Genomic DNA, 22,625 nt, shown 5'->3' with positions numbered 1-22,625 from the left:
TTCTCTAATCCTTTTTATATTAATCGATCATTTTCGGGATAAATTGATTTTAAAAAAAACTCCAATCAATGATTTCTCCGAAATTTTGAAATATTTATTTATTATTATTTATTTATACAACAGATGCACATAGCATTTCTTATCATTTTGTTATTGAAAATTAAATAAGTCAATTATTCAAATAGGAATAAATATCAAGGGAAATTCTTATCTTCAATACTTGGATCGAATCCTAGACGGGGGTGTAGTTCTGAATCCTGTCGATGAGAACAGACTTGGTTCCAGTAGCAGATAGATCGAGAGCCTTGAGGATGCCCTTCAACTGTTGAACAGTCATGGACTTTAGAGAGGGGCTGGCAGCCATTCTCTCAGCAGTCTGTCTGTCGTACTTGAAAATCTTGACAGCTGTCACCACCTCCTCGAGTTCTGGAAATAATTGAAAGAATCTGTCGATCAATCCCTTTCTGTTGAGCCTCCTCTCGAGCAAATCATTGGGAGGTTTAGTATAATCCTCGAAGTACTTCGTCTCATCCCACCTCTCATCCAGAGCAAGTGCTAAGATATATAGCAATTGCTTCATCATCTTGGGATTGGGAAATACAGCTGGTGTGTACGATATCCTGAACTTCTTCATCAACTTCTCCATTATCTCGATTTTCTCTTTGTCATTCAATCCAGAGTTTCCAGGTGTTAAACAGTACTGGGGAAACAGTTCGTCCATTGTTCTGTTGATTTCCTCCTTGAAGGGCACGTGATAGAGATAAAAACCGTGGAACTCAGGGCATATCAACATATTGTAGATATATGATTTGGAGTTCTTTCTGGTTGATCCTGAGCAAACGGCCATCAGGCCTCTCTCTTGGAATTTCAGGTAGAGAGCGGCGAAAAATTTTCTGTGACCGAGTGGTGCGTTCTTGGGGAGTCCCAGGAACAGGACAGGCTTCACGTGGTACTGGAACGGATTTTTTGGTTCTTTCTGGAATTTGAGAATCTCAATACCCTTGGGCTTCAATTGGACTACTTTTTTGGCCTCGTCCAGGGTCAGAAGAATATCTCGTCCACCCACGTGCTGCCATTTTCTGATGCTCGATTTATTAGCTCCGTCCGGGCCGTCGTCTTCGTTGTCTTCGTCGTCAGAATCCACTCTTTCGTACTTGGAGTAGCTGTCCAGGGGCTCGTTAGTCTCTTTATTCATCAAAATCATTCGGAGTGAGTGCCTCTTGGTGAATGACTGGAGCTCAACTGTTATGAGGACTTGGTCACCAATTTTTAGATCGACATTTCCCTTGTTACAATATTTCTGCATGACTTGACCCTCCAGGTGGATCGGTCGGAATCTCTTGGGTTCTATGTCGCTGTTGGAGGCCAGCATCTCTAGCTCTTTGTAAAACACGTCGAAATCCCAATTTTCACCGAAACCTATCACCTTCAGGGTCACTTGGATGTCGTGGAAGGCTTTTGATAGAATACGAGCTCGATGTTTCTCCTCGGGATTGTCTGACAGGGGATTGTCGTTGCAGGTGATGAGATTCACCTGGCGAAAGGGCATTTTTATTTTTATTGAGTCGAAGGCACGAGCTGCGTGCTGGAGGATATCGGAGAGGGGACAGGTGTCCAAGGGCGACGTGGGTGTCAGGTCTTGCAGATTATCAACTGAAATTTCAATTTTTATTTGTTATTCAGGGAAAATATCTGCCAAAAAAATTATTTGAGGGATTTTTAATTGAAATGAAAAATTCAAGGATTTATTTAAAATTTATAAAATTATTTGATGTATAAAAAAATCGGCCCAGCCAAATAATTAAATAATTGGCTACCGATTTTTTAACGGATTTTCTTACGAATATTTAGGAGTTCCTTCAGCATTTCTACAGTGACAGGCCCAAATTCCAGGAGAGTTTGAAAATTTGAGTTGGGATTTTTTCTAGTCGTTCCAAACAGCACTAGACCCATCCAATCGTCTTTATTACGACATAATTTCTGCCTGAGAATTCTCTCGTACATCTAGAAGATAATTATTAAAATCATTTCACATTTTTCATTGATAATTTATAAAAAATGAAATTTTCGTGATTTTCGTTTCTCAGAATCTAAAAATTCTCATTCAAGGATGTTCAACACATCTATATAATTAAAATTCACGTTTTCGAAAACCCATGGTCACGAAGATTAAAAATATTTATTTACTCACTTCGAGAGTCTGTTGGAGATACGATACAGACTCATCCCCAGAATTTTCATGCATTCCACCGGTTCCATCAATAATAAATAAATTCCCAGAGCGAAATCCATAAATCCATTCCGTACTCTCTTCATCGTCCTGCGGTTGTTTATCGTTCTCCATGATTTTCTTTAACGCAAGACAATTTCAAATCAATTGAATTGAATGAAACGCACACGTTCTAACCTGTCTGGCTGATCAGCTGATCGCAGGGAGAATGGCGGTCTGAAATCTCCCGCCAAAACAATCGAGTCAATAGAGTGAAAGAAAATTGATGGTACTCAAGTACTAGAGGTGATAAAAATGTCTCGAGGAGCTCTTCTCGTTCTTGAGGGCTGTGATAGGGCAGGAAAATCTACTCAAGTTAAAAAACTTGTTCAAGCACTCAATGATCTTGGAATTACCACAGAAGAGCGTAAATTTCCGGGTGAGCAGCCATTTAGTCATCGATTCGATTGAATTCCATATTCTCTTATCATTCACTTCAATTTCAGATCGAAGTACAACAATTGGAAAAGTAATAGATGAATTTCTCACGAATAAAAAGGATTTACCACCTGAAACAATGCACTTGCTGTTCTCGGCGAATAGGTGGGAGTGTGTGGGCTATCTCAGGAAAGCCCTTGAAAATGGAACGACGTTGGTAGTCGACAGGTGAAGAATGGATTTTCATATTTTTCATTTAGTTTTCCATGAATTTGCCAATCACTTGTAGATATGCAGCTTCTGGTGCTGCCTATGCAGCTGTCTCGACGAAGAGGAGTTTGTCCTGGTGTATGCATCCTGATAGGGGACTTCCAGCTCCTGATTTTGTGGGTTTTTTGGCTATTGATGATGAAGTCTTGACGACACGTGGTGGGTGGGCTAATGAACGATTTGAAAAACAAGAATTTCAGCGAAAAGTTGCTGATAATTTTTTAAAGTTGAAGGATGACACCTGGAGGATTATTCAGGGGAATCAGGAGGTCGAGGATGTGCACAAGGTGTTGCTTGATGAAGCCTTGAAGATTATTAAAAATGTAAAGGATCAGCCGATCAAGGAACTTTATCAATTTATGGATTAACCCTTGTAAAAATGTTGAATTAATTTTTAAACATTTTATTAATGGAAATAAACTCAGGCATTACCAAAATTCTGTATTTGCCAAACGAATCAATACAAAGAAATCTCAATTCTTGTCTTCAAGAATTGAAAGAATAAAAATAAACTCAAAAAATGATTTAATCTTCATAAAGACAAGAGAGAATTCTTCCTACATCAGAGCTAATTTATAATTAGAATTGAATTCTAGATAAATTAGATGAAAATCTCGAGGAGACGCTCAACATCTCCACGAGAAAACAAATCAACTCGAAAACAGAATGAAAATAATAATAATGATAAACAATTTTTGCTTCTCGCAAGAGCAAAAATTCAAGGGGTCGTGTTTTATTCTGAGGACGAGGGCCCAGGGTTGAGGGTCTCCTCACTGCATGTGAAGACACATGACTCCTCTCTCTGGTTGACATCAGTTCTGAAATCCTTGGGTTCACTCTCGGAGTTGTAGGGACCAAATACTGGAAAATTTTCGAAGCACTTGGCCCAGTTCTCCTGGCTCATTAACTTCTTCTTATCTGGTAGCTCGTCATCCCCTTCCTGGGGCCTCTTGATACCTCTACAATAATTCGTACATCTCCCCTCTTCCAGGAGATACTTCTCAGAGAATCCCTTGAACTCTGTCTCACTCAGTTCCTTCGCCTCATTGAGAATATCTCGTAGTAGAGAAGTTGCTTCATTGCTTCTGCTTGATCCTGAGTTGTCATCGTCATCCAAAAAATTGGAGATCTTCCTCGATGAATCACTGGCCTCCAAATCCCTGAGTTTCTCCTCTAGCTCTCTCGATGCCTCTTGCAGGGCTGTCTCGGTGGAGTAGATCTTCTCGGTATCGTAATTATCTTGAATCACTGGAGTTGTCGTGAGAGCTCTCATCTGGACCCCAGGATATACCTCTGATGTCGACAGATTAATAATAATTGGTTTAAAAATTCCGGAAGCATCAAGGGGAATTTCTCCCTGAGTATTAACGACTGAGGAAAACTTTGTGGAATTATTGGAGAGAGTTCCTGGTTTACCGACGACTTGAGGAAGTGGTGGGATATCTTCGAAGGCCGCTGAATACTCCATGGGGTCGGGAATGTCTTCAGGAGAGTTCTTCAGGTTTACAATGAGGGGCTTTTCGCAATCAGTCAATTCTTCAGCAATTCTTGGTGTGTTTATACCTGGAATATCTACTTTATCAGCTCGCGAGGTGTTCACCAAGCCCTCGTTTTTACCCACTAAATCCTCCCTCTCAAACCCATCACAATTCTCTACATTATCTCCATTACGATCAACAGTTGAAGCGTAATAATTCATTTTCTCATCAACAAAACGTGCAGCAGTGATTATTTTCTCTTCAGTCGATGTATCAAGCACCTCCTGGAGGTCTGAATACCCTGTGGATGGATTATCTATGAATCCAGAGGTCACAGCACCCGGAGAGGTGCCCTGAACATCATCAACGAGAACTGTGAGGATCGAGGCTGAAGAATTCTCTTCATTATTTCCATTCCCTTCATTCTGATCACCTCTGATTGATGAAGTAGGAAATGAAGCATTAGTTGATAATTCTGGGGTGTCATGAGGACTAGAGGGTTCACCAGGGCTCGTATCCAGGGGATTATCACCGACTTCTACTTCCATCGACGAGGAAATCTCAACTGTTTCATTCCTTTTATCGTCAGGGGAGTCCAGGGGTTCAACTGAGGAATCAGGCACCCCAGAATCGACCAAATCCTTGACAGCTGTCACTCTCATCCTTCCTGGATCATCCGGAACCAGAGAATTATCGAGGCTCGAGTCAAAGTCATCAACCATCGAGTGAACTCTCGACATGAGACTCTCAGTGTCTTCTGATTTTGTCGATTCACTTGCTTCAATCAGGGAGGAGTCACCATCTTCAGGGAATAGTTTTGTCACTGGTGTGGCAGTATCACTCGTTTCATTGAGGGGAGTATCTGGTGAGGAATTTGGTAGAGGGACTTCAGCAGGAGTCTTGTCTTCAGCTCCTCCAGAATGAATTTCCTCACTCTTGATATTCATCAGAATAGATGTTTTCACAGGATTAGCTCTTCCATCCTGGATGTTCCCCACTCCAGGATGATTTTCACCAGTCCTCTGGAGATGTTCCTCTCTGGAAGTGCCCGCCTGGGGCTGGGGACCAGCTCCTGTAGTGGCTTTCGAATTTTTCAGATTAAACTGCATTTTAACTCTGGATAAAAACCTGAGGTCTTCCCTCATGGGACCAGGACCATCCCCCAGGTCGTCGTCGAAGGTGACAAATCTCTCGAAGGGGACTCCAGTCTCCAGACTCTCCCACTCTGGGCATTCGAAGCTCAAAGAGGACTCGTCAGTGCGGAATTTAGTTCTCTGAAATCTCACGATGATGATCTCTCGGGGCAATTGAAGCCAGGAGTCGACGAGTGCCTGGGAGATGTCTTGGGGTGTCCACAGGCCATCCTCCGTGGATAAAAGTCTCGTAATATAGGATTTTCGGTAGGACATCTTGATGCAGTGGGAGACGTCACGACGGAGGGGTTTCAGGTGGGATGGAAAGTGGTACGGGAGAAAAACAGGGAGAATGTGGGTGAAACGTACCATTTTTAAAATATTTATTCTCGTACGGCTCATGAAGAGGAGAATTACACGACCCTTTTCAGCCATCTGGTGATTCACCATGAAGAGGTATGCTGAGAGGATTTCATCGGTGATCCTGGAGGAGTCGTTCTGGATGTAATCGTAGCTCTCGTTATTCTGGACTGGATAAGGGGATGATATGAGGGGTTTTTGTTTTTGAGTTCCTGTTGCGTTGCAGACGAGGAGAATTGTCGTTTGATACATCGAGGGGGTTGTTACATCTAGTTTTAGCGTTGACATGTCCACTGGTGCGTCTGGTGTGATCTCTGGTTGGTACACGGTGGATGGACTGAAGTCTGTGTACATTGTCAACTCGTCCAGGTGGTACTGGTCATCGTAGCTGTACTGATTTATGAGACCGTGAATCATCTCCACCCAGGTGTGGTAATCATCGAATATTGGACCCACACCCTCGGCGAGGTTTGCCGGGAAGTGGTAGCGTTTTAGGAATGTCGTTAGCCAGGATTCCGCGCATTTGAAGGCTGAAAAATAGGGATTTGTGGGATCAATAGAGGGTTTAGGGGAAATTGTGAGGGGAGGTTTTTCGTGTAGAATTTAATTAGCTATAAAAAAGTTGGTTAACATTCTCCCCTTAAATTGATTGATTACGAGATAAATCAGTGATTAAGAAGAATGGAAAGACGAATTAAAGGACATGACGGAAATTCAAGTTCTGTTAAGTATCGATTTATCGGAAGAACTGGTGATTGTAGGGGGAAATGTCAGAATATGTTTTTTGGAGAGAATTTAATCAGCTAAAAAAAAGTTATTTGAGGTTTTCCTCTTGAATTGAGTGTTCTCTTTATTTTATCAGGTATTCGATATTTTGTGCGCGATGCAGATCCATATTTCACCTATCGGAAGACACATTTTCCGGTTCATTCTATGCAGAACTGACCCAGATATCGATAATTAATGGCACGTGTCCACGAAAACAATTTATTTTTAATTTTCAGCGAGATATTTTCAAAATTCCTTTCATTTCTTTTTTTCTTTTTCTATGAATGACTCATGTCTCAAGGACTCATCGCGGATGCGCGTAAGAAATAAACAAGAATGATTCAATTTAGGTTAATTATTGAATGATCTACAGTAAAACTGCCCCAAAATTATTAATCAGACAATTTCAATGTCTAACAATTGAAATCTGGCAATTCGATTTGTTTTATACTTCATCCTGCAAATAATTCCTCTCATTGGCCTCAATTATCTCCGAGACAAGAGGTCCTGGAGAAAACTTGTAATGACATTTTCTCTCGGGAATTTTACGGCCTATAAAAAAGTTCCTCTGACATTTCCTCTAAAACATCACCTTCAAGAGATAAACCCCAGTCAACAGAATTTCAGACAATAACAATCTGACTTCAGTTCGGCTGATTATCTCGATTTATCTCCAAAACCAGGCGTGCTAGAAAAAAATATGAAAAGACATGTTTTTTCGGAAATTTGACGAACTATAAAAAATGTCTTTTGAGTTTTTCTGTGGAGTGACTCCTTCTCGAGATAAATGCAAATTTTCTGAGGGAGGGGTGATATTTTTGGTGATAATGGAAGTACTGGAGAATTTGATACTCACATGTCAAGTCAAAACGTCCAACTAATTCATTGGCCTTGAGTCTCAGGATATTCCTGTTCAATGGTGCATGTGTAGCATGTTGAATGCACAACCATTTCAACAATTCCTCTTTCATAGCATTTTTTATTCTGCTCTGTGGTCTTTTTCTCCCCGACATTATAACCGTCTCTTCACGTGTTTCTCATAAAATATGATTCAATCAATTTGATTGAAAAATTTACAGCTGGCAGTTGATATCTGACGTGCCGGAACTCGTATTGTTCTCTTGTTCTGGATGATAAAATTAAAAAAAAAAAAACAAAACAATGGACAACTTTCTTGTACTCACCGGTGGCGTTGGGTGCGTTATGACTTTTCGAATGGTTTTAGAACGTCCCTCTATCGTTGAATTATTTTTTCTCTCTTTCTGTCTCATGTTAACTGGGAATTCCCGGAATTCCAGTGTGGCCCATTTGTAAACAAAAAAAAAAAAAATCTAAATAGAGAGATGGAAATTCAACTTGCGCCGGTGAATCCGTGACAATTCGCTTTGAAATCGATCGCAATAACTCGAAATTTCAGTCGGAGATAATTCCGGTAATTGTTTTTTATTTTTATTATTATTATTATTTGACGGTTGGAGGTTTTTATTTTAGGGGGATTTTTGTCGGTGGCGAGAGCGGACAAATTGAATTTTACGGTTTTCGTGATTATCGATTTATCGAGGGAAGTATCGATTTTGGGGGGAAATGATAATGGACTTTTTTGGGGTCGATCGATTTTTTCAGAAAATCGGTCTCTTGGTACTTTCTCGGGAAATCGATAATTCTCGAGATAAATCGCGATTTCAATGAAATCATACTGATCTAATTATTGCACATTATCATTTGATTACAGAATTCTTTTAATTCTCACTTTTTGAATTATTATTATCATTTTTACGTAATTCACATTAATTAACCGAAAATCTACTTATCTTTCCATTTTTTTTTTAACGAAAAATGGGAATTAGATTTTTAAATAAATAAAATTCTGGTATCGACGAATGAGTGAATTTTCAATTAAATTTCATCTCGACGTTGATAGGACAATCGGCGATTAATCGGTATCGATTTAGTGACAGTGGGAGGGATAATTGAAAGAAAAATTGCATCGCAATTTTCATCGTACGTCACAGCTGCAAATCATTTATTTTCGGGTGATTGGTAGTTAGTTATAACAAATACAAATGAAACTACTGTTCACTCTTCTTTATCGAGGACGTGGGGATTAATTCCGATGTCACTCGTATCCATTCCCTTTTTTTTTTTAATGATTTCCTCCGATGGAAATGGAATTTTTTTTCATTATACTCTCCTCTATACTCCAGTGAATGAAAAATTTGAGGGAAAATATAGCCGACTCATTGAATTTTTTATGTTTTTCACACTCGATGGAAATTTTTCTATTGACCCCAGGACAAGGGTATTATATTGCTTTCTTTATATTTCAATTTGTTTTCATTGAATTTTAATATTTCTGTGGATTCATTCAGATTTATCTACAAAATCATGATGAAAAACATTCAATTTAAATAATAAAAAATGGAATAAAATTCTTATATGAGTCATCTGACACCCCAGTTTCTCGTGAAGTTCTGGAAAATAGAGATATTATGGTGGAAGACTTGGGGGCTGTTGAGAAATGACCGGTCTTTAATGGCAATCCATCGATATTACAAGAATCGATGAGTTATCTCGGTTAAGCATTTTGACAAATTGATCTTCTCAGTTCTTACTCCATTATTCTCATTTTCTTTAGCCGACAGATTCATACATCAATTTCCCACACGTGCTCCATCCCCTGACTGAAAAAAAAATCTTCATATCACTTTTTATTAAAAAAAAGAAACCTAATCGCCGTAAATCGGCAATTACCGGTTAATTACCAGTTAATTATGAAGTGGTGGATTGATTAATCGAATGGAAAATTGTTGTTGAAGTTTTTCCTTTCGTCAAATTACTGAATTGCGTCTTGATGGGAAATTTCTACGATTTTTCTTTTCTTTTTTTTTGGAAATTCTTTGGTATTTCGTTTTCTTTTTTTTTTTTTTGTTCTGTGGGGGTTGACGTGGATGAATGACAGACCTCTGGGTCTGGGGTATTCCAGGGAATATGCACTTTGTTGCAAGCACGAAAGCTCCTTGTACCAGAAATTTCAACATATTTCTTAGCTCTCGAGAACGATTTATAATTGCATTCTTGACTTTTCTATTTATCTTTGCACTTTGCGCTCTCAAGATACTCGAGTACTTCACCGATTTAAAATAATAATGATAATAATAAAATAAAAATGATAAATAAATAATACAATGTGTGGAAAATTCGGCTTTGCAATTATAACATTTTTCCAGAATTTCCTCTAAGTTTTTTTTCATTAATCTAATTCACGAAAAAAATTTTATCTAAATGAAAAATCAAAAAATTGATAGTATAATTATTATAATTTATATATGGATGGATAATTTAACTTAATTTATCTCTCAGTGTAATTGAGTTTAAATAGTTGTAAGGAAATATTTTGGAGGATTATTTCATAGTTTCAGTTCATCAGATGAAATTTCATCAGATGTTTACATGTTTTTTCCATCCCAAATGTCTTGAGGGAAATTTGGTTTTGTTCTCAGGATGAATTCACGACATGTCCAAATCCCATCACACCTGTCTTTCTCCATTCACTTCACCCTAGCTCATCTAGGGATTATTATCATGACCATCTATTGTATATCACAGCTTCAACTGAAATGTGATATTAGCATTAATGCTCATGTAATATGACATTTTCGTATTGTACCTTCGGCATTACTCCTGAATGCGATCCAATTTCATCCGTATGAGTCATTAGTCTCATGATTTTCCAAAAGCTTAATTAATTTATTCATTTTGGCCTAGGGAAAATTCATTCATTAATAATATGGAAAATGGTTTTAGTTAAATTGAGAGGGGTGGGAGGGGAGAGGTGAGTGGTAATCAGGGATGTTTTACCCTTTCGCCTGAAATTCAGTTTTTTTTTAATTCTCCGGAATTTTTTGGAAAATTGATTAATTAATTCAATAAAAAAAAAATTTTTTTTTATTCATTTTTTCCATTTTATTATTTTTGTTGAGGACACCCAAAATGCATTTTATGTAATAATAATTAAGAGTTAATTGATTGAATTAATGATTAATACTTCTCATCTTTTTTTTTTTAATTTAAAAAATGTATTAATCCATTGTTGACGTTTTGTAAAATTTTTTTTAAATGCCACATGACATTTTATCAATTGTCTAATTGCTTAATACTTTCATTAATCTATTCGTCATACTCCAGTATCCACCTGAATGAGTGATTTTTGCAATTTAGTGCTTTTCATTATTGTGAGATTAAATAAAGTGTAACAACTGACCAGAGAAAAACAACTTCTGCTACTTTGTGTACTTCAATAATTCATCGTACATGACATAAAATAATATTTAGCAACACGTAACCAACCAGTCACATCACGACATGCATCGAGCCATGTAATATTGTTACATAGCCCATGTATTGTGCTTGAAAACAGGTGGAGAGTGTTGGTTTACTTAGTTTTCATTCAGGACATGACGTAAGGGTGCAACGAGAATTGAGAAACAAAATTGAACAGCGGAAAATACATTTTCAGGGGGTGGGAAATTACTTTCTGGGTGAGTTGCACGGTTAAAGCATTTCTCCAGAATATCCTGGATATTATTTTCATTAAATTTTTTTTATCTATCATTTACTCAATATCTTGAGAAAAGTTTTTTTTCTCCATTCAGCAGTGTGTTTTCGGGGAATAACTCAGATTGTAGAATAGATAGCACTATTTTTGTCATGACCTTTTCTCTAGATCGGCCCTAGACCTATAAAAAAGGTACTCATGAAAATTTTTGTATCTGTCCTAATTTTTGATATAATCATTGAAAACCATAAAACGAAAGATGCAATTATCGTTTTATGTACTTGCTGTTGATTTTATTACGAGAAAATCTCCGAATCTAATACAGATAAGTCATTTTTTGTAATGACCTTTTTTATACCTTGCAATTAGCCGGAGAAAAAAGGTCATTACAAGAATTTCGATATCTGGCCTCAGTCCAGAGTTATTCATTAAAAAGTCTAACGCTCCAATGAATAATTCTCCCATTGAATCTTAATTGAATATTTTTAATTGAATTGTCAATTAAGACTCGACAAAAGTTGAAATATTCTTAATTGAATAATTGCCTAGTGAAAATTTTTGAATCGTGAATTCTCCGCATGGAGAATAGAAAATCACAAAGAGATAAAAAAATCTTTTTCATAATCACATCAATTTGTTTTCCACCATTTGTTTGTTTATTCACCTGTCGTTTTCAGGTAAAATCGATATGATGTGCAAGTGTTGCACAATGGTGAGATAACTAATGGCTCTAACACGATTCAACAACAGCCAGGCAAATCCCATCAATTTGTTGTCCTCCTGAGGCTTGATAGTACCTGAGGGTAAAATCCACTTATATACACGAAGACCTCCAGTGCAACCACTTCCAGTAAACCTCTGGACAATTAATTCCCCCTCCATTATTGTGAAAATGATGAAACACTTCTTGAATAACACCATAATTGCCACTGAAATTGCCAGTTGGCACGATTTTTTTTTTTTTCCAAGGTGTTATTCGTTTTTGAATATCGTGACACGATTATTGTTGATTTCAAAGTGAGTCGAAGATTTCTCATGGTTTCATGATTTCTGATGATTCGAGATGATTTAACATGATTTAAAATTATTGGAAGTGATTTCATACGATTTTTTTTCCAAGGTGGTATTCGTTTTCGAATATTATGAGACAATTATTGCTGATTTCAAATTGAGTTGAAAAATTTTTTACGATTTCATGATTTCAGAGGATTTCAGATGATTCGAGATGATTTCACATGATTTCAGATGATTTAAACGTGAATTGAAAAACTTTTAGTGATTTCATGATTTCGCACGATTTCAAATGATTTCACTCAATTTGGAATGATTTTTCATGATTTCATAGAATTTCCAATGATTTCGAATGATTTTAAGTGATTTCAAATCGGTGGAAGTGATTCCACGTGATTTTTCATGATTTCAGACAAGGATGACTTCGGGAGTGATAAATGTGATTGAAATTCAGAGTGATCCAGTGATTTCAACAATGACTAACTCCTCGATTTATTTTTTCCATTTTTCTTTTCAGGAAAAATGAAAGCGAAAAAACCAGTGATTCTGAGGGGCTCGGAATCCCGTCTGTACACTGCAGTCTGCCCGTTCGTCTACATCTTCAGGATATTTGGAGTTGCGCCCTATGAGTTCGCTGATGATACCCTCGTTCCATCGTGTGGAAATGCCATTTTTTCTTTCGTCTGGATTTTTGGATATTCTTATATTATTTATGGGGTTTTGACGGGATTTTATCATGTCGATCGAGGGAGTCTTCTCCTGGGGCACACGGAGACTGTCAAGGTATTTATTGAATCAGGAGGATGCGGGATAATTAATTTTTATCACAATTTTTATCAGATAACTATTATCGGATTTAATATCAAATTAATGATGAACAAAAAAATAATTTAAAAAATTATCTACAGTCCACCAGTTGATTAATTTTTAAATATCTAATTTATCTATTTATCTTTGTTTAAAAATCCAAAATTGCTCTTATTATAAAAAATCGATATATATTTTTAAAATTGAAAATCAATTTTTTTTTTTTTTTTTTTCGTATGACAGCTAGATCTATTTATTGATTGATATTGCATTAGTATTTTCTATTTTCAGACAGTCTTCAACTTCTTGGTGTCGCTGATGGACATTTTCATTGCGTTGTACTATCGTCTGACATTCACAAAAATCTGGAATTCGATTCAAGATTACGACGAGAAAATTCGGGAGCTGGGGTATGCCAGGAGCGAGCGAAGAGCTGGGATTTTTGTTTGGTCAGCTCTGGTGGTGGCGTTCGTCATGATATTGTTTATCCATCGTCTGGGAATGTTTGCATTTGTGCAATCCTGGTGGGACAACGTATCCTATCTCCTGGTGTACATCGGCACTGCGATATCAATAGTCAAGTTCTCATCAATTCTTTTGCTGCTGGCAGATCGCTTTCAGCAGCTCAATCAAATAGCAATAAATAATATACCTGTCAAGCCGAGGTGGATTAATATTGTACCTGTTGTCAATGCTAAGGTAATTATTATTAATATTACTAATGATTGAAAAATGCATTTTTCAATTGATTTTTAGAAAATTCTCTTCAGGAAAATCGGTGGGGTAATTAATTCAGATTAATTGTCATTGACAATTAATTCTTATCACATTCTATTCATGACAATAATTATTGAATTAAACAATTGATCTCATTAATTAATTTATGAATTTAATTTATTCTGAATGATAATGAATTTTCATCGAATTCAATTAGAGAAAATTATTTCAATTAATCAATTGATCAAGCCATTGAGTGATTTAATGAGTTTTTATCATTGTTCCTGATAATAATATTAAAAAAATGATTTTTTCCTATTTAAAGACAATCGAGCGTCTCCACGATGACCTGATGGTGATGGGAGAGGCTCTCGTGTCCATGTACTCGTGGTCACTGATGGCTTGGGTGATAAATCTGAGTTTTCACCTAGTCTTCAATCTTTATTTCGTCATTGACTGGATCCTCAAGCCTGGAAATGCCTGGGCACTGGTTTTCTGCTTGCTTTCCTGGACCGTTGCCTTCACAGCTCAACTTATTCTTCTGCATTATTCGTGCGACTGGGCATCCACTGAGGTTTGTGCTAATTAAACAACAAATTCACCAACAATTCGTCCGAAAAAATCCCCGAGTGTCTGGAGTGCTCCATTAATTCTACAAATAATCCGAAAAATTTTGTACAACTCGCGGAACAATTATGGCGATTATAAACAGATGAGGTAATGAGAGAGAAAATAATTCAACGATTGAATTGTTGTTCAGAGGTAGAGATTTTTCATCTCATTTTATCCATCAATTTTTGTTTCTCTGAATAATTCGGAAAATTATTCCTCAAAAATCCCTCAAATCGCTAGGGATCTCGTTGAATTCACGTTATACATTTGGAAATAAATAATCATCATCAATTTTATGATTCACTGTTAATAATTATTTCATGATCGAGGTATTGACACTGAATTTTATTTCAGGCAAGCAAGATGGCATATATTATGCTCTCCTGGAAACGATGGCTCTACACCAGGGACAGAGGATTGGTAATCAATGCAATTATTTATCTGCATAAAAAAAAAATATTCAGGCAGCCATAAAAAATTATTTAACATTTCTGGTTAAACAACGATAAATTGATAAATGAAGTATTTATGAATTAGTCGTAAATTTTTTTTGTTTTTTTGTTTTTTTTTGTTCGAGTAATTGGGAATTGTTAATCGAAAATTACGGAAATTTTTGGAAAATTACAGATTGTCGAGACTTCTCTGCACTTGAAGATGAGAAGGCTGGATTTTACAGCTGCTGGTTGTTTTGACGTTAATCTCCCTCTCCTTCGCTCGGTGAGTAATTAATATTAAAATCGAGGAAACTGTGAATTTAAATAGAATAATCCCTCGAAAATTCATTAAAGTTTGAAAAAATCACTTGAGTTTTTAATGCCATAAATTTTCCACGTTTGAAATGAATTAATTCAAATTCTTTGTCATTTTTTGGCTAATTAAATTTTTCGACGTCATAATTATCAATTTGTTTATAGATTTGTTTAAATGAGTTACGAGACATTTTCCTTCTGCCAGACGTCTCCACACCATGACGGAAACTGAAGACCCCAGTAAAATAATAATAAAAAAATTCCCCCAAGTTTTACACACCCATAAAACCCAAATTGGATTTCATAATCTTCTTTCTCATGCATGGATAGCAGAGAAAAAAAAAGAAGAGAGTCGTTTGTCTCCTCAGTTTCGAGCTAAATTAATACAAATGAATATTTTCTTCTTGGGATTACAATAGAATATCCACCCACTGTCCTCCAGGATTTAAAAATCTCTAATTTTTTTTTTTGTTCGAGATAAAGCAAAGAACCCAGTGGAATTGTAATGGCAAGATATCTGAAAGTCCGGAAAATAGGAGGGGCTGTGGAGAGATATACATAGGAAACGTGACGAAATATATATCTAGGGGTGAATTTGAAGCCGTTTGAACGGAGATTCTCGTCATTTCGCGTTTGCTGTTGCTGGAAATCCTAATGTAACTTTGGTATATGTGAAGGGATTTTCTTTTCGGATTATAGGATGTGTTTGGAGGGTGTGGAGATTTAGGGGTTTGTCGAGGATTACAGGTGGAAAAATATTTCTCAAACGGATTTTCAAACCGATTCTGAGTGAGAAATTTTTAAAATTGAACGGGGGATAAATATATTTCTGAAAATGTCAACAGAAAACAATTTCTTCAAGACTTTCATGAATTTTCAATCAATATCTCGTGAACTGGGGCATATACTGATATTTTTGTTATAACATTTTTTGTAGCTCTGATTTGGGGGTACAGAAATTGTTATTATGAAAATTTTTATTTGAGTCCTCGGTTTCGAGAAATTCAGGAAAAATGGTTGAGTTGAAATTCACTTGAAATGTTTTCGATGGGAGAAAATGTTTTTCACCTATTGAAGGCAATAATTCAGTATTTTTTTATAGTTTCTTAACATATAAACAAATTGTTAGATAAGTTGATTAATTGTTTAGTGATGGGAGAATTTTTTAAAATTGTTGACAGATAACGGCTACCCTGACGACGTATTTAGTGATTCTCCTACAATTCAGCGAGACACCACAGTGAAAAGATCCAGAATCAAGTAAAAAATAAATAGGTGAGGGATGAAAAATAAATGCTATTCATCACTGGACGTGTAGATGGCAAGGCAATAGTACAAACCCTCTACCACCAACCTGATGGATTTACGAGAGCCAGTTGAATTTTATATCTACTTTTCTTTACCTACCCTCAACGTGATTGTGGCAGGACTTTATTTTCTTCATCCCTTGTGCACCTCGTGTTGAGATCCAAGTTGAGTCACGTCCAGACCTCTTTTACTCGCTTCTTTTCCCAGTGGAGCACCAGCTAAACACCAACTTGAAAAGCTTGTCGTCAACATGCCCCTTCAACTGAATCAACAGAGCATCGAAATTTTTCTGAATTCACGTCTCGAATTTAATTATTCAAGTTAGGCTGGGGCAATTCATTCGGCTGAGGATTTATATTTTATCGAAGGAATTCATTTTGATTTGTTACTCAAGGTATCAGCGAAAATTCTATTGAAAAAATATTTAATATCGAAATTAAAAAAGGGAGTGGGGGGTAATATGGAGGTGTTTTTATTTAAATTTTTATATTAGGTATTGAGACTATCGAATGTCTTTTTTAGAATTGAAAATCATTGAATTGTTGTCAGACTCAATGTCAAATTGATTTTTTGGAAAACAAAAATCGTTTTTTCAATTGTCTACCAACATTTAATGAAGAAATGTAGAAAAATTGCTGTCCATTCTACCCCAGCAACCCCTATTAATTATAAAATTTAATCAACGATCTCTCGAGATAACCTAAAAATGGGATTATGAAATAGAAATTAATAGAAGTAACAAAATGAAGATTTCATGGAAAATTGGCTGAATTTTTTGTTATTTGGACTTTTTTTTTTAAGATTTTTTTTTTTTTTTCCAAGGGGTTAATGCTGAGAATCGAGCACCTGTGGAGCCTCAAGACTGTTTGAATTCGGATAAAAGAACATATTTGCACGGTCAGATGACGACGAAAGGGTGAAACACGTACCTGGGGGAATCTTCGGTGGACGCGAGCGTCAATTTTCCACACCATCACCCCGGAAAATTGCCCTAGTCCTCTCCACCTCATGTGAAACGTATGTTTATATATTTCCCGCATACCCAATGGGTTTTCTATATTTCTATGAAGCATCAGGCACTTTAAGAATTCAATTGACAATTGAAAAAAAGGTTTTATCCACTCTTATGAAATTACTTTCCACATTTCCAGCTATCAATCTCAAAATTCTGTGATTCACTGATGATTTACCTGGAAAAATCATCGAAATCATAATTTTCATCAATATTTCATGATTTTTCCATGGAAAATTCACGAATTTCAGTTCAATTACTCAATTTTATTTTTATCTCACAAAAAAATTGATGGATATTAATTAATCATGAGAGTAATTAATGAATTAATGGATAACAAGGAGCTATTGATTATTGTTGATTGAAAATGGAAAATTATAGAATTCTAAGAGTTGAGGTTTTCCAGAGGTCGAGGAGAACCTGAAGGACTTGATTCCATCAACTCTTGATTAAATAAGACAAGATAAAATTTTATTTCTCAATTGAATTAATGAAGTCATCCCGTTGAATTCTTCCTGACAATTTTATTCATTATTTTCATCACGTCTTTCATGTTTTCTTCTTTATTTTCCGCATTTATTTTCCCATGTGATATAAACGGGAGGAAAATTCCTGATCCTTGGAATCTTTTTCCCGTCTGCACAAGGGGAAAAAAGTCGTGGCGTCGTTAGAGCTGTCTGTCCTAAAAGGACAAACCTATTTCGATGGTTCAGCTATTCCCGAATCGTTTCTAGAGTCTCACTGTCTGCTTAATTCATTGGCACTAACCGAGAGTAATTGTCATGAGGGTTTATTGGCTATTAGGGAGAAACTCTGATTTTTTTTTTTTTCTTTTCTTTTGGCCCCAAAATTTTTGGTTATTTTTTTTTTTTCAATGAAAACAAAGTGCGGAAAGTTGTGTTTTGTCATTCGAATACTTTCCGCTCTAGTGTGGAAAGTATTCACATATTTCACAAGGGCGAAAAGTTAAAACCACCTTTCTACCCGACAAAATTAAAAATTCAACAATTATTTTTTTACTGTCTATCCAAATACCGTGGAAATATTTTTCATTTTTGAAATTCACGGAAAAAATAAAACAGGAAAATTTTCCGACTCAATTTCCACAGGAATAGCCAATTAAAAAAGATAATGAGTACCACCTGTCTGTCCAGAGAATTTCCAACACTTGTCTGAGAACATGAGGCCCTTCTAAACCACTCAGCAGTATAAACATTGTATAATACCTCGTTTACACAACCCCCCTTTTTTTTTACATTTATTGAAAAAGTTTTTCGCGTCGTGGGGTTTCACGTCAGTCCTGAACTCATTGGGATGCAAAAATGCTACGAATATTTGCATTCATTCAAACCCAGGAGAACGTGAGATTCTCATTGGAAACATGAAATGTAGATACTGAGTCAATATTCGAGAAATATTATTGGAATGTCATTCGTTCAATTTCTCCACCGATTCTTCAATTTTCCGAGGGAAAACTCAAAGATTTAAAAAAACACATCGAACACCCGCCCTTTCATCTCAATTCTCCCCGAAACCATCGATTCCACCCAAAAATTAGCCAAGATCTTTTCTCTTCGAAATTTTCTAATCTAGAAAAAAGTCCCCTATCACTTTCACCACCAGCCGATACTTTTCGAGATAAAGCGATATATCGATAGAGTCAGTGAATTTTTCGGGACAAAAATTATTCTAAATCGATAGATGAAAAATGGAGATAAAGATTAAATAAATAATGAAAACTCAGGGGATTTTAATATTTACACATGTAAAGTTTATTGATAATCCATTTTTATATGCTACAGTACAGAATAGCTCTTACAATAATTAAAATATTTCCAATTTTCTCAAAAATTTCGTGATAATGCCACAGTAAAGTGACAGTACTTTTAAGCAGTAATGTAAAAATATCTCAGGCTTAATTATGAAATATTGGATCCAATAATTATTTTTATATCACATGCTTAGGAAGTAATTGCTCAATACTGTTTCACGCTGATATGCACAATATTTAATATCGTATAGTCACATTATTCATTCTCCATCGAGAATTAACTTACACTTGTAAATTTTTCCCCCCATTATTACAATCTCTAAACATTCGAGGACTTGATTAATCTCTTGATCACTCCAGCCGCAGATTATTTTAAAAATAATTAAAAAAAAAAAAACATTCGATTACGATCGTAAAAATTCATAATGCATCTAGTCAGGATAAAATTTTTAACGCCAAATGCTTTAGACGAATGAATTAATTGTTTACATTAATTTATATCACTTTCCTAGATATTTACAATGATGTTAATAATAATAATTGTATTTTAATCCCTAGGATCGTGCGATCTCATCGACTATTCGCATTTGCAAATACTGGAGACGCTGGGAGCTGATAAAATCACAAAAAATAGGTATAAATTTGAATTAAATAGTCTTTGGTGATGTGTCACTTTACAGACACCCCAAGAATCCCTCAAATTGAGTTTAAATTCCTCGAATCAATGCGCCTGTCTTTTCCCGTATAAAGTATCACGATTTTTTATCCCTCTGGATTCACCAGTTCGACTTCGAGTATTTGACCCCTCAAATACGAAAGATTAGTTCTCCTTTAAAAATACGATAAGGCTCAAAGGACTTGTCGCGTGGCTCGACTGTCCCGAGTTATCTCTTCATTTCATTCAAGAAAAAAAAACACAGCGTAGAACTGTCAATCTTCATAAATAAGAGTCCCAGGCTAAATCCCTAAAAGATACACTGATGCAATAAAATTCGTAATTGTTGATTATCTCGAGAACAATCGGTTTGAGGAAGAAACATTGAGGAACTTTTTTGTGGGGGACTAAATTTCCAGGGAATATGTCCTCTTCATGTTTTTTTCATAACCAATAGTTTTCGAGATAAATCCACCCCCAAATCAAAACGGCAAGCTAAATTCTTAAACCATAAACTGACATAATAAAAATAGTAATTGCTCATTATCTCGTGAACCATCGATCTGATGCAAAAATGATAAAAAACTTTTTTGTGGTTGACGAAATTTCCGAGAAATAAGTGCTTTTGATATTTTATCCCAAAACCAACAGTTTTCGTGATAAATCGATATTCCTCGTGATTAAAAATTCATTGAATATTCACCTTTGACTCTGCTCGTCCCAATTACTCTTATCATTAATTAAAACATCGGGAGGTGATCATATCCTTGATAACGCGATCCCTTGGAGTTGTAGGATAGATCGCCCATGGATCTGAGTAGATCTTTGCTCGGTAGAATTTTGATATTCCTAGGTTTGACAGTGGCATAATGAGGCTCGTCCTCCTGGAAGCCATAATACTCCGAGGCTCTTCCCCCAGAATAAGCCCCAACATTTCTCCTCTTGAGAGACAAGGCATCCTCATAGACACTGGACTTGGGTCTCTGAGGTAGTTTGATAACAGGTGTATCATAAACGTGTGCCTCCTCGAAGTTGCTCCACCTCGATGAATTCATTCCCGGTTCAGACCTCGACAAATAACTCCTGGGTGTATCATAGTACAGAGTATTATCCAGGAACTTCCACGAGGGCTGTCGCAGCTCGACCTGAGTGATGTCCTGAGAGGAGTCATCACTCTCATCAAGATTGTCCTTGGAGGAGACGTAAGGATGTTTGGGTAGTGGTGAAGCTACTGGTGTATCGTCAGAGTTCAATTCAAAATCATCGATATCACCGGATGCCAGGGAAGTCATTGATCCCACTGATCCTAGACTTGATCCACTGGCTTGTCGCATGATAACGGCTTTCAAGGGAAAACTTGGACCCAGAGAGAGACGCACCTCGGATCTCGGTATCTCCTCGAAGACGAGTTTCTTTGATGTCTCACTCGATGTCTCTGAGAAATCATCGCCGATCTCCGGATTGTCCTCCGTCTTCTTGGGGACATGAAATGTCGAGACTGACGTTCTCTTGTCGATGTCTGAGAGATAATTCTCCTGGTGATGAAGAATATCTGAGAATGATACCAGAGATGTGAGTGATGATGTTGATGAGGATTTCTCGTCGTAGCCAGAGTCGTGGTGCTCCTTGGGGGATTCCTCACTTAAATTTGTGTGGGATTGGGAGCAGAAGAGCTTGCTGCCCTTGGGGATAGATTTTCTACCTGTCAGAATGGACAGGAGTTTTTTGAACGAGTGCTTTCGTGGCAGCTTCTTGCCAGTTATGGGGATCCAGTCGATCGATGTGTCTTCCACCTCGATGGGCGTCTTCAGGAAGGCGCCCACAATTTTTGGAGCTCTTGAATTATCTCTTGGAGGTGGTGATACCTGTTTTACTGGGGTCGGGGCCTTCTCGGACTTTACTGGAGTCGAGGACAGTTCCTCGTCCATCAGGAAAGAAGTTCTGCTCAGGTCTAGAGTTGTGAAAGAACTTCTGCTGATGTCTATGGTCTCGTCTAGGGGATTGTAGGAGACGTTGAGGTTATCCTCGTGGTACGTGGTGCAAACCTCTGTGGGTTTTATCACGTATGTCTCGTTGAAGAAGTTGTGACGGGCTTCCTGGTGCTGCTCAGACACCGCTGGCAAGCTGCGACGTTTTAAGAGCTTCTCGGTGGCTTCAGTCTGCAAATTAAGAGGTCAATAATAAAAAGGATGACAAGGAATTTATCATTTATCATTGGTGGTATTTATTTAGTAATTTAGGGTAATTACCTCGGATTCTTTGAGGCTCTTGTATTTTTGCTCAAACGCTGCTACCATTTTTTTAACGAATTTACCAGTTGTCTCTACCTCCTGCTGCGTCATCTGCTTCGTCGGCGACAGGTAGTTTATCTCAAACTCTTGAATTATTTTTCCCAGATCCTCGGCTTCCTGGGGTGTAGGCAATGTAGCTGCTCGTTGGATGGGCATCGGTGTGGTTCCGTGGACCATCGGGTCAGACATTTCCCTGGAGATGCTCTTGGTTTTGATCGGGGATCCACTCAATTTTCGCATCCATTTGGATTTCCGAGGGGAATTCTCCGTTGGGGGGTGATTAGGTAACATCATTGTCTCCGTTTCACCCTGGCAATATTATTTTTCTGGTTATTTTAGAAATTTTTCCGAGGGCAAGTCGTCCGGAAAAATTTTAATTTTGCAAATGATTTTGAAAAATTTCAATATTTCCGGGAAATTTGGCGCGAATTTTCCGAAAGGAAAATTCATTGGATTGAAGAGAAAGGTTTAGAGTTGATTT

At 36.9% G+C, this 22,625-nt stretch overlaps 5 protein-coding genes across 8 annotated transcripts in view; 2 read left to right on the top strand and 3 right to left on the bottom strand.

The window, feature by feature from the left end:
- LOC105272254 (putative gustatory receptor 28b) overlaps positions 1 to 19,835 on the top strand; it is a 50,794-nt gene extending 30,959 nt beyond the window's left edge. Inside the window, exons 2-9 of one of the 2 annotated variants that reach the window (XM_011314292.1) lie at positions 12,740 to 13,005; positions 13,321 to 13,728; positions 14,072 to 14,320; positions 14,713 to 14,778; positions 14,986 to 15,075; positions 16,289 to 16,382; positions 17,238 to 17,432; positions 19,757 to 19,835. In XM_011314292.1, the coding sequence (XP_011312594.1) occupies positions 12,740 to 13,005; positions 13,321 to 13,728; positions 14,072 to 14,320; positions 14,713 to 14,778; positions 14,986 to 15,075; positions 16,289 to 16,351 (1,142 nt within the window). In that variant the 3' untranslated portion in view covers positions 16,352 to 16,382; positions 17,238 to 17,432; positions 19,757 to 19,835. Of the gene's footprint in view, positions 1 to 12,739; positions 13,006 to 13,320; positions 13,729 to 14,071; positions 14,321 to 14,712; positions 14,779 to 14,985; positions 15,076 to 16,288; positions 16,810 to 17,237; positions 17,433 to 19,756 lie in introns of both variants that reach the window. The other variant, XM_011314291.1, reaches the window with a different exon arrangement.
- Positions 84 to 2,424, bottom strand: Irbp (Inverted repeat-binding protein). Of its 2 annotated transcripts, XM_011314287.1 has the most exons (4): positions 2,192 to 2,424; positions 1,842 to 2,004; positions 537 to 1,653; positions 272 to 426 (listed from the first exon to the last, which is right to left on the bottom strand). In XM_011314287.1, exons 1-4 carry the CDS (start codon positions 2,342 to 2,344, stop codon positions 369 to 371), a joined length of 1,491 nt encoding a protein of 496 aa, XP_011312589.1. In that variant the 5' UTR covers positions 2,345 to 2,424; the 3' UTR covers positions 272 to 368. The 2 variants fall into 2 exon arrangements, with proteins under 2 accessions (XP_011312588.1, XP_011312589.1); XM_011314286.1 differs by having other exon boundaries at positions 84 to 1,653; positions 2,192 to 2,423.
- On the top strand, positions 2,467 to 3,355 carry LOC105272252 (thymidylate kinase). Its single transcript, XM_011314288.1, has 3 exons — positions 2,467 to 2,648; positions 2,716 to 2,875; positions 2,937 to 3,355. The coding sequence occupies exons 1-3, from the start codon at positions 2,525 to 2,527 to the stop codon at positions 3,283 to 3,285; spliced, it is 633 nt and encodes a 210-aa protein (XP_011312590.1). The 5' UTR covers positions 2,467 to 2,524; the 3' UTR covers positions 3,286 to 3,355.
- Positions 3,339 to 7,859, bottom strand: LOC105272253 (uncharacterized). 2 transcript variants are annotated; one of them, XM_011314290.1, is made up of 3 exons: positions 7,841 to 7,859; positions 7,513 to 7,782; positions 3,339 to 6,418 (listed from the first exon to the last, which is right to left on the bottom strand). In XM_011314290.1, the coding sequence occupies exons 2-3, from the start codon at positions 7,667 to 7,669 to the stop codon at positions 3,651 to 3,653; spliced, it is 2,925 nt and encodes a 974-aa protein (XP_011312592.1). In that variant the 5' UTR covers positions 7,670 to 7,782; positions 7,841 to 7,859; the 3' UTR covers positions 3,339 to 3,650. The 2 variants fall into 2 exon arrangements, with proteins under 2 accessions (XP_011312592.1, XP_011312591.1); XM_011314289.1 differs by having other exon boundaries at positions 7,513 to 7,858.
- The window catches only part of LOC105272255 (uncharacterized), a 4,346-nt gene continuing 959 nt past the window's right edge, over positions 19,239 to 22,625 (bottom strand). Inside the window, exons 2-3 of the mRNA XM_011314293.1 lie at positions 22,103 to 22,453; positions 19,239 to 22,012 (exon numbers count right to left, since the gene is read on the bottom strand). Of these exons, the coding sequence (XP_011312595.1) occupies positions 20,594 to 22,012; positions 22,103 to 22,453 (1,770 nt within the window). The 3' untranslated portion in view covers positions 19,239 to 20,593. The remainder of the gene's footprint in view (positions 22,013 to 22,102; positions 22,454 to 22,625) is intronic.

Source organism: Fopius arisanus, unplaced genomic scaffold (genome assembly GCF_000806365.1).
Source record: "Fopius arisanus strain USDA-PBARC FA_bdor unplaced genomic scaffold, ASM80636v1 scaffold00152, whole genome shotgun sequence".
NCBI classification, from domain to species: Eukaryota; Metazoa; Arthropoda; class Insecta; order Hymenoptera; family Braconidae; genus Fopius; species Fopius arisanus.
Note: the sequence above shows the minus strand (reverse complement) of the source record. Positions and strands in the feature narration are given on the sequence as shown.